This window comes from Polypterus senegalus, chromosome 15 (genome assembly GCF_016835505.1).
Source record: "Polypterus senegalus isolate Bchr_013 chromosome 15, ASM1683550v1, whole genome shotgun sequence".
Taxonomy (NCBI): domain Eukaryota; kingdom Metazoa; phylum Chordata; class Cladistia; order Polypteriformes; family Polypteridae; genus Polypterus; species Polypterus senegalus.
The window spans coordinates 11,788,361-11,802,315 of record NC_053168.1 but is presented as its reverse complement, the minus strand read 5'-3'; the positions used below and the strand labels follow the sequence as shown (position 1 = coordinate 11,802,315).

The following is a 13,955-nucleotide window of genomic DNA, read 5'->3' as shown; positions in this document are numbered from 1 at the left end:
AGGAAGCATGTAGCATAAATTAAAAGACCCACTGTCTGCAGAAATCCGCGAACCAGCAAAAAATCTGTGATATATATTTAGATGTGCTTACATTTAAAATCCGCGATAGAGTGAAACCGCGAAAGTCAAAGCGTGATATAGCGAGGGATTACTGTATATAGTTTCAAGTTACTTAAAACACCGCAATTACAAAACAAATGTACTTCCAAGGAGCTAGCAACACCTAGAGGAAAACAGTTATAGATTTCATTCTAAATGTGCATACATTTGCCATTTAAGTCCATCAGTCTACACACCATTACCAATATTAATAATAAAGTGAATTTAAAGTCTTCAGGAAAGTTTGCAGATTTAATAAAAATCAAAAGCTGAAGTCTCTCCGTAGTATTAAGACTTTTTGCTGTGGCACTCCAAACTGTGGTCAGGTGCCTCCTGTTTGCCTTAATTCACCTTGAGATGTTTCTAGAACTGATGTCCTCAGCTCCACTTATGGAGGTCCACCGTGTCTGCAGGTTTTCATTCCCACCCAGTTTTGTAATTAGAAGTCTGGCCTAGCAGATCATGCAACTTGGTGTTTAGTTATATGGTTTGTTAGTGCTGCCTTTCTTCCAAGACAAATCTATTGTTGATGTTTCCTTTTCCGAGGACATTATCGATATGTTTTGTGGTCCATAATGGATTTGTAACTCTTGGTCCTTCCATTCTTTCTCATTCATTTCAGAATATTTTATTAACAATACAGATACTTTATGACCGCATCTACACAAGTTTAAATGGAAGCACGTTAGCCGTTTGTCATTTGCACCTCATTATTAGCTGAGGGCTGGTGAAGAAAACAGGAGACAACTAAAACCCAGATGGAGGATATAAAAATTAAAATAGGCAATAAAACGTTCTGAATTGTAAGAAATTAATTAGCTAAAATTACGCCCAAAATACATATAGCTTTAGTAGTAAATAAATGGGTTCTAAATAAAAGTTCAGGTAATGCAAACACCTGCAGCCACTGTGAACCTCCACGACCGGAGTTTAGAACCCCTGTCTAGAACTTGATTGGAGTCCACCTGTGGACAACTGAATGGATTGGACGTCGTTTAGAAAGGCACACATTGTATATCTCATTGTCTTCATATTCCTTTGCAGGCGAGTTCACATTACGTCTGTTACGCTAGAGCATTTGAATGGAGCTTACAAAGTTGAAGAAGGACACGGACATATCAGGGACCCCTATCTGAAGGAACACGGTGTCAACACATTCCTGGTCATAAATCCAAAAGTAAGCAGAAACCAGCATTTTTACTTGCATTATTTTTTTTTTTTTTTAATTTTAAAAAAAGGTGGCTAGTTGTGCCCATTGATGGAAAAAGTGAAAAATGGGTTCTTCTGCTAAATGGTGAAAAATGCAGAGCAAATTATGCTTTGTTTAGGAACTGAGATGGCTTTCTATGAAAACACATTGACCACATTCATTTTCAGTCCTGGAAAGTACTCGTGCTTTTAGCCCACTCCTATAAAGTGTTGGGCTTTTATAGCTGTTCTTCTGGAAGGGTTGGGGTTAGTCTCCCTCAAGGAACGTCTTCTTGCTGCTTAGGAAAGAAAAAACAAGACCACACTGTTAGCAGTAGCTCCTCGTCTCACCCCAGTGGGTCATTGCATATCTTGGATGAGCTGTGATGGTGTCCTTTAGATGCGTATGTGTGTCAGTGTGTAAGTATGTATATACATTGTGATAGATGGCTCTTTTGTGGAGAGGACTGCTGGTGATACGTCCACTCCCCCGGAACACGAGAGGGCAGCCCTCCTGGATAACATCAGGGCCACGCGACTGGAGCTTAGAAGTTCCAACCTTCACGGGCCCTTGGCCACCAACAGGGGGTGCATGGACAGTACGGGAGCCGAGGTCTACAGCCACACCCGGAAGTGCTACCAGTAGAGGATTCTCTTGCAGCACTTCCACCACACCCGGAAGTGCTGCCGGAACGTGATCAAGGAGCACCTGGAGCACTTCCGGGTGTGGTATAAAAGAGGCAAGAAAGCCAGAGTCGGGTGAAGGAAGAGGAGGTTGCGAGTGAGGAACGGAGGTAACAGAAGAAAGATCTGAGTTAGGTATATTGGAGCGTGGTGTTGTGTGCAGGACTTTTACATAAATAAAATGTGTGTGTTCTGGACAATCTGGGTCTGTGTGTCTGTCTGTAGCCAGGCTGATCTTCTACAACATATTGTCAAAGAACGACAAAAGCACCACAAAAAGGTTTGGGGCAGCCTAATAAATAGATAGTACAGTTGTGTACAGATTGGAGTCCGAAAAAGAACTGCTTGAGGTAAAGATGGTGGCTTTAAAGAAAGGCACAGCTAGTGATGTCATCAGGCCTGGTGTCATCAAACTTAGAAGTGACATCATTGGGCCCAGGGCAGGACATGACATAATCAGACCCCAGAAACAGAAGTGACATCATCAGGGCCAGGAGGAATTTCCTGTAACTGGTCTGCAGTGGAAAGAGAGAAAGAAATAGTGCACTCCGCCACCCCCTGGTCCGGCATGGAATTACCCTCCTTTGAGCCCTTAAGCTGCCTCCCATGCGCACGTGTGTGGCAATATATACAATAAAACCTCATTTACCCATCAGAGGTCAGGACCAAGGCCGTGATAGATAAAAGAAAAGACAGACAACAAAGCAGTAGTTGTTAGTGAACTAAACTATAGTAAAATTTAGTATATTAATAATAAAATTAATTTATATAGTATTGTAACACCCAGCGTAATAAGCAAATACAACCCAGAGATACTGGAATTTTACTACGTTTTACTTGGAGTCTTTGTTCCGTAACAAATGGTGCCCAGTCTTACGAAGTGAGCTTGGGGCTTTCCTGGAGGTCGGCCGGAGGTGAATCATAGAACTATATCCTCTCCTGTACGGCCTCTCAAACCGTCGACCGGCTAGGTGTATCCTGTGAATAGCCCAGTCAGTATCTGCACAATAATCGTTACACGAGTTGCCGCAATAATGTTGTGTGAAAAAAATCGAACATCAAATTTCTTGCAAATGTTCTCGTTTTTCAAAAAGTTTTTGACAGTCAAAAATATTCCTGTCTTCGATCATCCTCCCTAATTGCCCCACTTTGGCTCGCTGTGATTTTTTACTTGTTCCTGAAAATCAAAAGTGACCTGAAGTGAACACATTTTTCTTCAATGGATGAAGACAAAATTGGCAAACCTGTTGAAGAGCCTCAAGCAAGAAGACTTCCAGCACTGTTACAATCAATGGAAGATACGTATGGAGTGGTGTAGGGGGAGTATATAGAAGGTGACAATGTTTAGGGTGCTGTAATTCATCAATACATTTTTTTTTTTTTACCAAACCAGTAATTTTTGTGTGACCTCGTCTACTGTGTTACGTGGGTTACAGAGCACATCTCCAAAACAAGAAAAGAAAGCTTTCCATACCAATCAGTTTATCTCCTACCACTCAGGTTCTGTCTTTCTCTGTACCTCAAACACTCCTGCTTATTGACTCTTCACTCCCTACTCACAACTTCCTTTTTCTCCTAACTTCTCCTGTCACTCATGTCCACCCCTCATAGAACTGAAGCCCTTCACCCAGTCCCATCATTTACACCATTCATTACTCACTTTCTGCTCCCACACAGCCCATCGCAAGCTGCATGCATGTCACAATATATTAACAAAGCATACGATACAGAAGAACATTTCCATTTTCGACACGTTTTTCTAAACTGCTCAAAAAAATTAAAGGAACACTTTGAAAACACATCAGATCTCAATGGGAAAAAGAAATCCTCCTGGATATCTATACTGATATAGACTGGGTAATGTGTTAGGAACGAAAGGATGCCACATCGTTTGATGGAAATGAAAATGATCAACCTACAGAGCCCTGAATTCAAAGACGCCCCAAAAATCAGAGTGAAAAAATTATGTGGCAGGCTAGTCCATTTTGCCAAAATTAATTGCAGCAACTCAAAATTGTACGCAGCACTTTGTATGGCCCCTGTGTTCTTGTATACACGCCTGACAACATCGGTGCATGCTTCTAATGAGATGACAGATGGTGTTGTGGGGGATCTCCTCCCAGATCTGGACCAGGGCATCACTGAGCTCCTGGACAGTCTGAGGTGCAACCTGGTGGCATTGGATGGACCAAAACATAATGTCCCAGAGGTGTTCTATTGGATTTAGGTCAGGAAAGTGTGGTGGCCAGTCAATGGTATCAATTCCTTCATCCTCCAGGAACTGCCTGCATACTCTCACCACATGAGGCCAGGAATTGTCGTGCACCAGGAGCCACTGTACCAGCATAGGGTCTGACAATGGGTCCAAGGATTTCATCCTGATACCTAATGGCAGCCAAGGTGCCTTTGTCAAGTCTGTAGCGGTCTGTGTGACCCTCCATGGATATGCCTCCCCAGACAATCATTAACCCACCACCAAACTGCTCATGCTGAATGATGTTACAGGCAGCATAATGTTCTCCATGGCTTCTCCAGATCTTTTTACTTCTGTCACGTGCTCAGGGTGAACCTGCTCTCATCTGTAAAAAGCACAGGGCACCAGTGGTGCATCTGCCAATTCTGGTATTCTATGGCGAATGCCAATCGAGCTGCATGCTGCTGAGCAGTGAGCTCAGGGCCCATTAGAGGACATGGGGCCCTTGGGTCACCCTCATGAAGTCTTTCTGGTTGTTTGGTCAGAGACATTCACACCAGTGGCCTGCTGGAGGTCATTTTGTAGGGCTCTGGCAGTGCTCATCCTGTTCCTCCTTGCCCAAAGGAGCAGATACTGGTCCTGCTGATGGGTTATGGACCTTCTATGGCCCTCTCCAGCTCTCCTAGAGTAACTGCTTGTCTCCTAGAATCTCCTCCATGCCCTTGAGACTGTGCAGGGAGACACAGCAAACCTTCTGGCAATGACACGTATTGATGTGCCATCCTGGAGAAGTTGGACTACCTGTGCAACCTCTGTAGGGTCCAGGTATCGCCTCATGCTACCAGTAGTGACACTGACTGTAGCCAAATGCAAAACTAGTGAAGAAACAGTCAGAAAAGATGAGGAGGGAAAAATGTCAGTGGCCTCCACCTGTTAAACCATTCCTGTTTTGGGGGTCATCTCATTGTTGCCCCTCTAGTGCATCTGTTGTTAATTTCATTAACACCACAGCAGCTGAAACTGATTAACAACCCCCTCTGCTACTTAACTGACCAGATTAATATCCCAGAAGTTTCATTGACTTGATGCTATACTCTGATTAAGAAGTGTTCCTTTAATTCTTTTAAGCAGTATATTTTGTCGGCATCACACTTTATAATATATCGTTCACTGTTGTTCTTCCTACTCTGTAAATTGAAGCAATACTTGTAGAACATTTGCCGTTTCGTAAATGCTGAATAATTTCAATTTTTTATGACAATTCTAAAACCACACACATATGTTTATCAGCCATAACAATGTATAGTACATGGTGCCCACAAATACACTCCTTGATTTTAAATCGTTACAGAATCAAAACTTATTGGAATCTTTATATATAATACGCTACTGTACGCAAGCGACTCTCCACGCTAGTGTTTAGATCTGAACGGTGTATGTGCCCAAAAAAGAAGTCTGACTGCATTCTCGTACCATTGCTCGCGTACTGAAGTGTCAGCAGGCACTTTTCATGGCATTACATATGTACTGTGTCAGCGTGCCTGTGTCGATCAAACACAGGAGGCTCTGCAGTCTACTTTGTGACTTTACACTGTAGGAAGACAAGTAAATAAATTTGGCTTTTATATAATTAACATATAAGTGTTTCTTGTGTAAAGACCATCATAAAACATAATCACAAACTGGACTTTGCACAATACCTTGGCGAGCTCTGTAAGCGCTGCTTTTTCTTTGAAGGACAGGTGTGGGGCAGACTGACTGGCAGGATGACACCCGCCCGACCTGTTGCTGCATCTAAACGGTTCCATCTTTCACCTTTACGCCTGGTGCAGCTGCGTTGTTCTTAAGTGTGATTGGATGTTTCTTGCGGGGAGGGCTTCTGTTCTCTTTCTCCAATGTAGAACCCTCATCCTCATCTGAGTTCACCTCTGCTATAGCACGTCTTTATTTGAAAACAGCAGTGTCAGATCGGGTGGGAAGGTGAACGCTAACATTTACAAGTGCCATACATTTACACCGGCTGTTACTGACGCAAATCAAATATATGTTTTTATTGTATAATAGTAAAAATAACAGCAGCTCACTACACAAAACGAGATCGAACCAGCAACCTTTTGATTACCAGTCAGCAGTTCTTACCGATGCACCACCGAAGTTGTCATGTTAAAGGCGTGTCAATGTCGCACCCTAATGCGAGTTATTTTTCTGCAGTTATATTCTTAAATGAAAGTTCACTTGTTTTGTTATACTTTTATGAATGTGTTTATTTGATATTTGGACTTCAGGCTTCACACATTATATACTTCATGTCTACATTTTGTCAATTATTACTAAAACTAAAAAACGTTTCTGTTTTAACGATTTATTTACATAGATTGTTGTAGATACGGAGCACACATGAAATGCACGTGTTCCAAATAACAATATATTATTTACCCTTTACAACCTCCGGGCAACTCACACACAGGAAAACAGACTTGAGCCGAGAGAACTTTCTGCATTTTTTAGCTGACTGCTTGCTGCTTGTGCTGATCGATACATTTGCAACACAAAAGACGCTGACGGAGAGGTGCGAACAGATTTAAGGTGGGTCAGGATTACAAGTTTTTTCATAGGCTTTGGTAATTCTAGTGTTAACAAATCCTTGAAAGTTGATACAAACAATTCCTGCAGGAGTCCCAACTTTTATCGATTACTTACAAACCCTCTGTGTGTATAAAAGAAGAAACTGTGTCGCTACGCCCTCTGAACTGTATTGCATTGTATTTTACTATGATAAAGTTGAGAAGAAGGCAGTCAATACAGGAAGCCAGACAAAACAGTATACCCTTAAATATTTAGGTCTTTCCTTTTCTCGAAATTGCAGAGACAGTCAAGGTGTCAGTGAATCCAATTTTCTACACCACGAAAAGGAATTTGGAAACTTAAGGAAACTCTGAATGGAAGCAGGTCTGGTAGAGCCAAGGCCATCACAGAGGTCAACAGCTTGTGTGATGGGCACCTCACTGGACAACAACTCCAGGAACAGCTCAGCAGTGGTCCAAATAAGCAAGTGCCACTGCCAACTAACTGTGAAGAGAAGAACTGCAAGTCTAACCCTAACTCTAACCCTAACCCTAACTGCTTGAGTGGCATCAAGAAAGCCATTGCTAAAATTACTAAAGTAGAAAAAGTGGCTGGCCTAGGAGAAAACATCCCCATCAGCTTCAATTGACTCTGAAATTAAAAGCACAAAATGAATAAACAATTGTAGATATGGACACTACATAGCTGTTAAACTGTGCTTGAAGCTGCTGTCCTGAACAGATCGGCATGTATGAATCAGTGAATCTTCAGATTGTTTGATGTTGAAGGGTTATATATACTGTTTAAATTAAAGATGGCACAAAATGTCAGTTTTCCTTGATAAGAGGATTAGCTGAAAGCTGCTGGTGTTAGTGGGCCCACTGAAGCATCAGGCGTAGTTGAGCATCAGTGTGCAGCACATTGAAACATTTTAATTGGTATCAACTTTTACCAGAGATAAAAGTAAATATGAAATATTTATAGAAGATATAAAACTCCCCAAAGTACAGGAAAATGGGCAAGAAGAAGTAGTGGTCTTATTCATAATATTTAGTAGCATTAGTCGTACGCCTAGATGATCACCCAGTCAGTGAGATTCTTACTTGCTTCTGCTACCAGCAGGCAACTTGTCGCCCCACTCTAATTGTTTGATTGTTTTTTCTGCAGCAGGGAACTGTGTGACCAGTCAGGATTGATTATAAAGCTGACTGAAGCAAAGTACAGAGATACCCTTCATGAAAACCTTCTCCAGAGTTCTCTTGGCCTCATACTGGGCCAACAGTTAATCTTCTTATTACAGAATGACCCTAAGCACAAAGCAAAGACAACACAGAACTGGCTCAGGGACAACTCTGGGAATGTGCTTGAGCTGCCCAGCCAGAACACAAACTTGAAAGCAATCAAACATCTCTGGAGAGACCACTGATGGTCTCCATCCAGCCTGACAAAGCCTGAAAGGATCTGCAAAGACGAATAGCAGAAAAGCCCCGTATCCAGGTGTGAGAAGCCTGTCATGTCAGAGCCAAGAAGACTCCAGTGCTGTAATGCCTGCCAAACTGGCTTCAACCTAATTCTGAGTAAAGGGTCGGAATACTTGTGTCAATTTAATGTTTTATTTATTTTTGATAAATGTCCAAAAATTCCTAAAATCTTTTTTTGTTGATTTGTCATTCTGGGTTACTGAATTTTGCTTGATATGTGCAAAAATGAATTTAAATGTTTTTAACACAAGACTGTTATCATATGAGGTTTCTTCATAGAGGAAGGTTGAGGAGCACAGGCATTCAGGAAAAGGCTCAAAGTAGAGCTGCTGCTCCTCCACATCGAAAGAAGCCAGCTGGGGTTGGTTGAGTATCTGATTAGGATGTTTCCATGTGAAACAATCAAGAAAACGTAATAAAGAATTCGCATTTTCAGGTTTCCAGCTTCTTCCGACTATTATTTACCTCTTGCGGAAGTTCAAGTGATTGCTTGACCTCTACCTGTTTTACTGTTCAAGGCTGAAGACTTCCGCTTCTCGGCAGCATGTCAAGTTGTCTTCTTATCTCATAAGACTGTAATTATACCAATCAGTGGAGATTGTTTAATGAATAGCTGAGTTATCCAAATATTCTGACCTTCTTGAAAGTTCACCACATTGTCTACACAGCGCTGTAGCTTTTCTGACGCTCCATTGTCCTTTTGTGTGCAGATGTGTTTCCTCTTTCTCAAAAGTCCTTTCCCTTTAATACTCCTTGAGTATAAGACTAAATGGTGCTGTTGAGAAGAATCAGGTGATCATGTCAACACAATACAATACATTACAATACAATTTATTTTTGTATAGCCCAAAATCGCACAAGAAGTGCCACAATGGGCATAAACAGGCCCTGCCTCTTGACTGCCCCCCAGCCTTGACTCTCTAAGAAGACGAGAAAAAACTCTCAAAAAATAAACCCTTGTAGTGAAAAAATGGGAGGAACCTTGGGAAAGGCAGCTCAAAGAGAGACACCCTTTCCAGGTAGGTTGGGTGTGCTGTGGGTGTCAAAAAGAAGGGGGTCAATACAATGTACAGAACAGAACAAACCCTCAATACAACATAAAAATAAAAAAGTTACAAGTACGGAGCAAAATTTAACAGTAGACACTCTGTTTGTACCATGCAGGGTGAAAGACGAAGTCCACCGTACCATCACAGGCCGAGACACACGATGGATGGAGCCAAGATGAGAGCGTCTGTGAGGATGACGCGATATCTGGAGTCTTGGGGAGCGGCCAAGCCCTTTGCTCACTTGCATCATCGAGACAGCATGACAACGGAAAATGGAAAAATCAACACCTCTGTAAGCAAAAGTTTCGATTTGATTGCATATTACTTTATGACACTCAATTTACAAATCCTTATTATTTTTTTTTTTTAATAAATTCTTTGTACTTTTTAGGATGTACCTATGGGCCAGTACCACTTTCAGAGACGTTCAGAAAGGTAAAATCCACCATATATCTTTGTGGAAAATTCAAAAACTATCTCAAAATCTTCTTCTTTTGGTTGCTCCAATTTAGGTGCCGCCACAGAGGATCATCCATCTCCATATATCCCTGTCTTTTACATCATTTTCTGCCACACCAACTTCCTTCATGTCCTTCCTCGCCACATTATCCTTAAACCTCTGCTTTGGCTTTCCTCTTTTCCTCTTGCCTGGTGGGTCCATCCTCCACATTCTTTAACTGATGTTCCCCTAATCTCTCTGCTGCACGTGCCCAGACCATCTCAGTCTATCCTCTGTCACTTGGTCACAAAGCTGTCTCACCTGTCTTGTCCCTCTAATACAATCAATCCTAACTCTGTCTACCCTCGTTACTCCGAGTGAAAATCGTAGCATCTTCAACTCTGCCACTTCCAGCTCTGCCTCTTGTGTTTTTGTCAAATATAAAAACAATTTCAAAATGTTATGTTTTAATTTGTAGTCTGTGTATTTAAAACACTTTAGCATTTGTCAAACCTTTTTAGTATCGTGACCCACTTTTTCCCATATTAGTGCCGTCCAGGTATACCCCGGCTAATTGTGCATGATTGTCACAGTCCCTCCTTGGTGAACTGATTGCATGCAAGTGTGTTCGTCAGAATGGAGGTATCCCCCTTTGTTAAGCAAACACGATGGTCAGAGCAGGATGAGAATCAACTCACCTGTGGTAGCTCACGACCTAACCCAGTGGTTAAGAAACACTGTTTCTGAGGCGACTGAGAGATTTCCGGATGACTGCTGCAAGTTTCACTGAAGTCAGACATATATATTATACATCTGGAGACAACCATGCCTGAATTGTGTTTAAAACTGGATGGGAACAATTAGACATCTCTGTGAGTGACACATTTCTAAGCCAATCCAATGCTTCATGAAGGCGGTGCTTAAAGTAGGGGGTGGGGATTTAAAAAAGCAACGCTCACAGGTGCTCCTGTTAAGCTGTTTCGACACGCAGCAAGCTTCTGTTTACGATGAACCATCTCCAGTCGAAAAAGTCTCCTAAAAACACCCTTCATAACTATAAATGTGTATCATGTGTCCAGAGAGTATATTGCATGTGATAAAAAATAAATATAACGTGATGCAAGAGAAAATTCTTTCTGTAGCATAAGATTATACATTGGTATTTGACTGTAGGAGTCGATGTAAGCTTGGAAGAACTGGCAGTTAATATTCATGAAAGTATGAGCTGCAAAATATGCATTTGAAGTAAGCAGACACAAGTCCCTGGTTCAGATAATAATTTCTTTGACCTAATACCTTCAACAGCTTTCCTGAAGTTATGCCAAACACCATTCTCTCTTTTCTTTTCATCCTCCAATCCTCCCAGGGGAACTTTGTCCTTCTTCCACACACAACTCCAACACGCCAAGGTGAGGAAGAGCAGCCCGTTTTTTTTATCTCAGACGTGGGAGTACTTCTGATGTCAGGGCATTACCCGTAGGAAGGACTTCTGGGTCAAGCAGAAGACCTACAAAGTAGGATCACAAATTAATTAAATTAACCCATGGAACCTAACAGGGCTGCTTGATGGGACTACATCTCCCAGCAAGCCCTGTGGGTATCCATATGGGTACCATAGCCCAGGGATGCTGCCACTTAGCCTGTTAGGGGAACCAATGGTCCAAATAGGTGATCTCCTCCTGTCCATCCATTACACTGGCCTCCTAGCTGTGTAAAGATCTTTAGTCCATCCCTACCCGGGATGCCAGTGTACCCATTTCCAAGGTGGAATCTGCCATTCTTCTGGCTGAGGAAGAAATACCCTGCCATTCTTCTTGGCCATTCAGTACAGTGGTCTCCCAGTCGGGTGAAGGTGTCATGCACCATCCAGGTTGGGACGCTAGCCTCTGCCTGCCACCCATCACACCTAATATGCTTGATACTGTTTTAATGACAAATTACCCCCTGGAGAAAAATAAATTTTAAAATCTATCTATCTATCTATCTATCTATCTATCTATCTATCTATCTATCTATCTATCTGTCTGTCTGTCTGTCTAGAAACTTTCACATCTTTTTATCTATCTATCTATCTATCTATCTATCTATCTATCTATCTATCTATCTATCTATCTATCTCTATCTATCTATCTATCTATCTATCTGTCTATTATATAGATTTAAAGTATGTTTAAATTATGCATTTCAGCTCATTATATCTGTTTTTATTTTTCACAGAACAAAATCTCAGAAAAAGAGATTTGAAGAAGAGCTGAATGAACGAATGATTAGAACTATTACTGGAATAAATTCACAAAAGTATGTTGTTTTAAAAGCTAAGTATATTTCATTAAGGATGTTTGTTTGCAATTTCCTTCATAGGAGTTGGTAGTGTTGGTATCCAAAAATGTTATAAAGGATTCAAAGCTGATTCATTTAATGTTGATTTCAAAAAATAGCTACAAATGACAATGCTGGATTGGCATCAAAGCCTAAAATTATGCAAGTCTCTTCATAAAATGAATTTGAGTAAATGTTTACCATCCAGAAGCAGTAAATGTTACAGTAAACGGTACTAATGCTTTCCTCGGTCATTTTCTTTCTAACATTTTCTGAGCAGCAACTTGGTATGTGCTAAAAATCGTGTTTCATTCAGTTTCATCGAGGATCCTCTCTTTCAGACTTGGTTGAATAAATGCATGAATTCATTTCTCAATACCCTGCATATTTAGAAAACAAAAACATACAAGGCTTCTCCTTTAACACTAGAATCCCTGAATACTATGAAAATATCCGTAATGCCAAGCGACGTTAATTTTACTTGCACCTTCTTTTTGCAAATGTGTCAGTCAGCCGCAGGTAGGTAGCCTGCTATCCTAACCCCTACAGAGGCAGCTGAAGTCAGAGACAAAATTCTTACAGCTGAAAAAGAAAATTGCACATAAGTTAGAGTCTTACAACATCCATCCATCCATTATCCAACCCGCTATATCCTAACTACTGGGGCATGGGGGTCTGCTGGAGCCAATCCCAGCCAACACAGGGCGCAAGGCAGGAAACAAGTCTTAACAGCCTGTGTAAAGTTATGGTACTTGTAAAGGTTAGCATTTTTGTTTTATTCAGATTTATTCTCTCAGTGACGTTCACGTCCCCTCTGATCTGACAATGTTAGTTTTCAATTAAAGACATGGTATTATGAAACAAGTGTGCTTTTATGTGCAGATTTTTTTTGTTCAGTTTTATTTCTGAATAAAAGCACACTTGTTTCATTGATTTGTTAGATATTCAAATGAAAGTATGTTTTTTATTATATAATAGTTACAATAATAGTAGCCCACCACTCAAAACACAAAATGCCGGGATTGAATCGGCAACATCTCGATTATGAAGCAGCAGTTCTTACTCCTACACCAGCGAAACAGATATCTGTGAGACCGCCGCATTTCCACTGTGAGACCGCCGAGTTTCCACGGTGAAACACGCAAACACACACATGTATGCAAGCGTCTTCGTATCGATTCACAGCACACATTCACAGCAACATGTAAATTCAACAATGATTGAAGAGTTAAACCGAAGAAAAAGAAAAAGCACACTTGTTTTGTTATACATTTTGTGAAAGTGTTTATTTGACATTTGGACTTTGGTCTTCATACATTATACACTTCACGTCAACATTTTGTCATTATTACTATAACATGAAAAAAGGTTTCTGTTTTAGTTACTGTATGTGTTTGAAGTTTCTTGCCTCACATTTCCTGCCGTCCTACATTTACCCAGATTGTTGTAGACACAGAACACATAGGAAATGTATGTACAGTAATATGAAAAAGTTTGGGAACCCCTCTCAGCCTGCATAATAATTGACTCTCCTTTCAGCCAAAAAGATAACAGTGGTGTGTCTTTCATTTCCTAGGAACATTGGAGTACTGCGGTGATTTCCAAACAAAGATTTTTAGTGACGCAGTATTTAGTTGTATGAAATGAAATCAAATGTGAAAAACTGGCTGTGTACAAATGTGGGTCCCTTTGTCATTTTGCTGATTTGAATGCCTGTGACTGCTCAGTGCTGATTACTTGGCTGGGTGAGCTCTTTAAGCCTTGAACTTCATAGACAGGAGTGTCCAATCATGAGTGGTAAAATGTATTTAAGGTGGTCAATTGCAAGTTGTGCTTCCCTTTGACTCTCCTCTGAAGAGTGACAGACAGCATGGGATCCTCAAAGCAACTCTCAAAAGATCTGAAAACAAAGATTGTTGAGTCTCCTGGTTTAGGTG

General features: G+C 41.1%; 1 protein-coding gene across 1 annotated transcript in view; it reads left to right on the top strand.

Annotated features, from left to right (window-relative positions):
- LOC120515751 (adenylate cyclase type 2-like) overlaps window positions 1–13,955 on the top strand; it is a 623,137-nt gene that overhangs the window by 496,260 nt on the left and 112,922 nt on the right. The window contains exons 9-12 of the mRNA XM_039737035.1: window positions 1,144–1,276; window positions 9,376–9,552; window positions 9,652–9,695; window positions 11,917–11,997. Of these exons, the coding sequence (XP_039592969.1) occupies window positions 1,144–1,276; window positions 9,376–9,552; window positions 9,652–9,695; window positions 11,917–11,997 (435 nt within the window). The remainder of the gene's footprint in view (window positions 1–1,143; window positions 1,277–9,375; window positions 9,553–9,651; window positions 9,696–11,916; window positions 11,998–13,955) is intronic.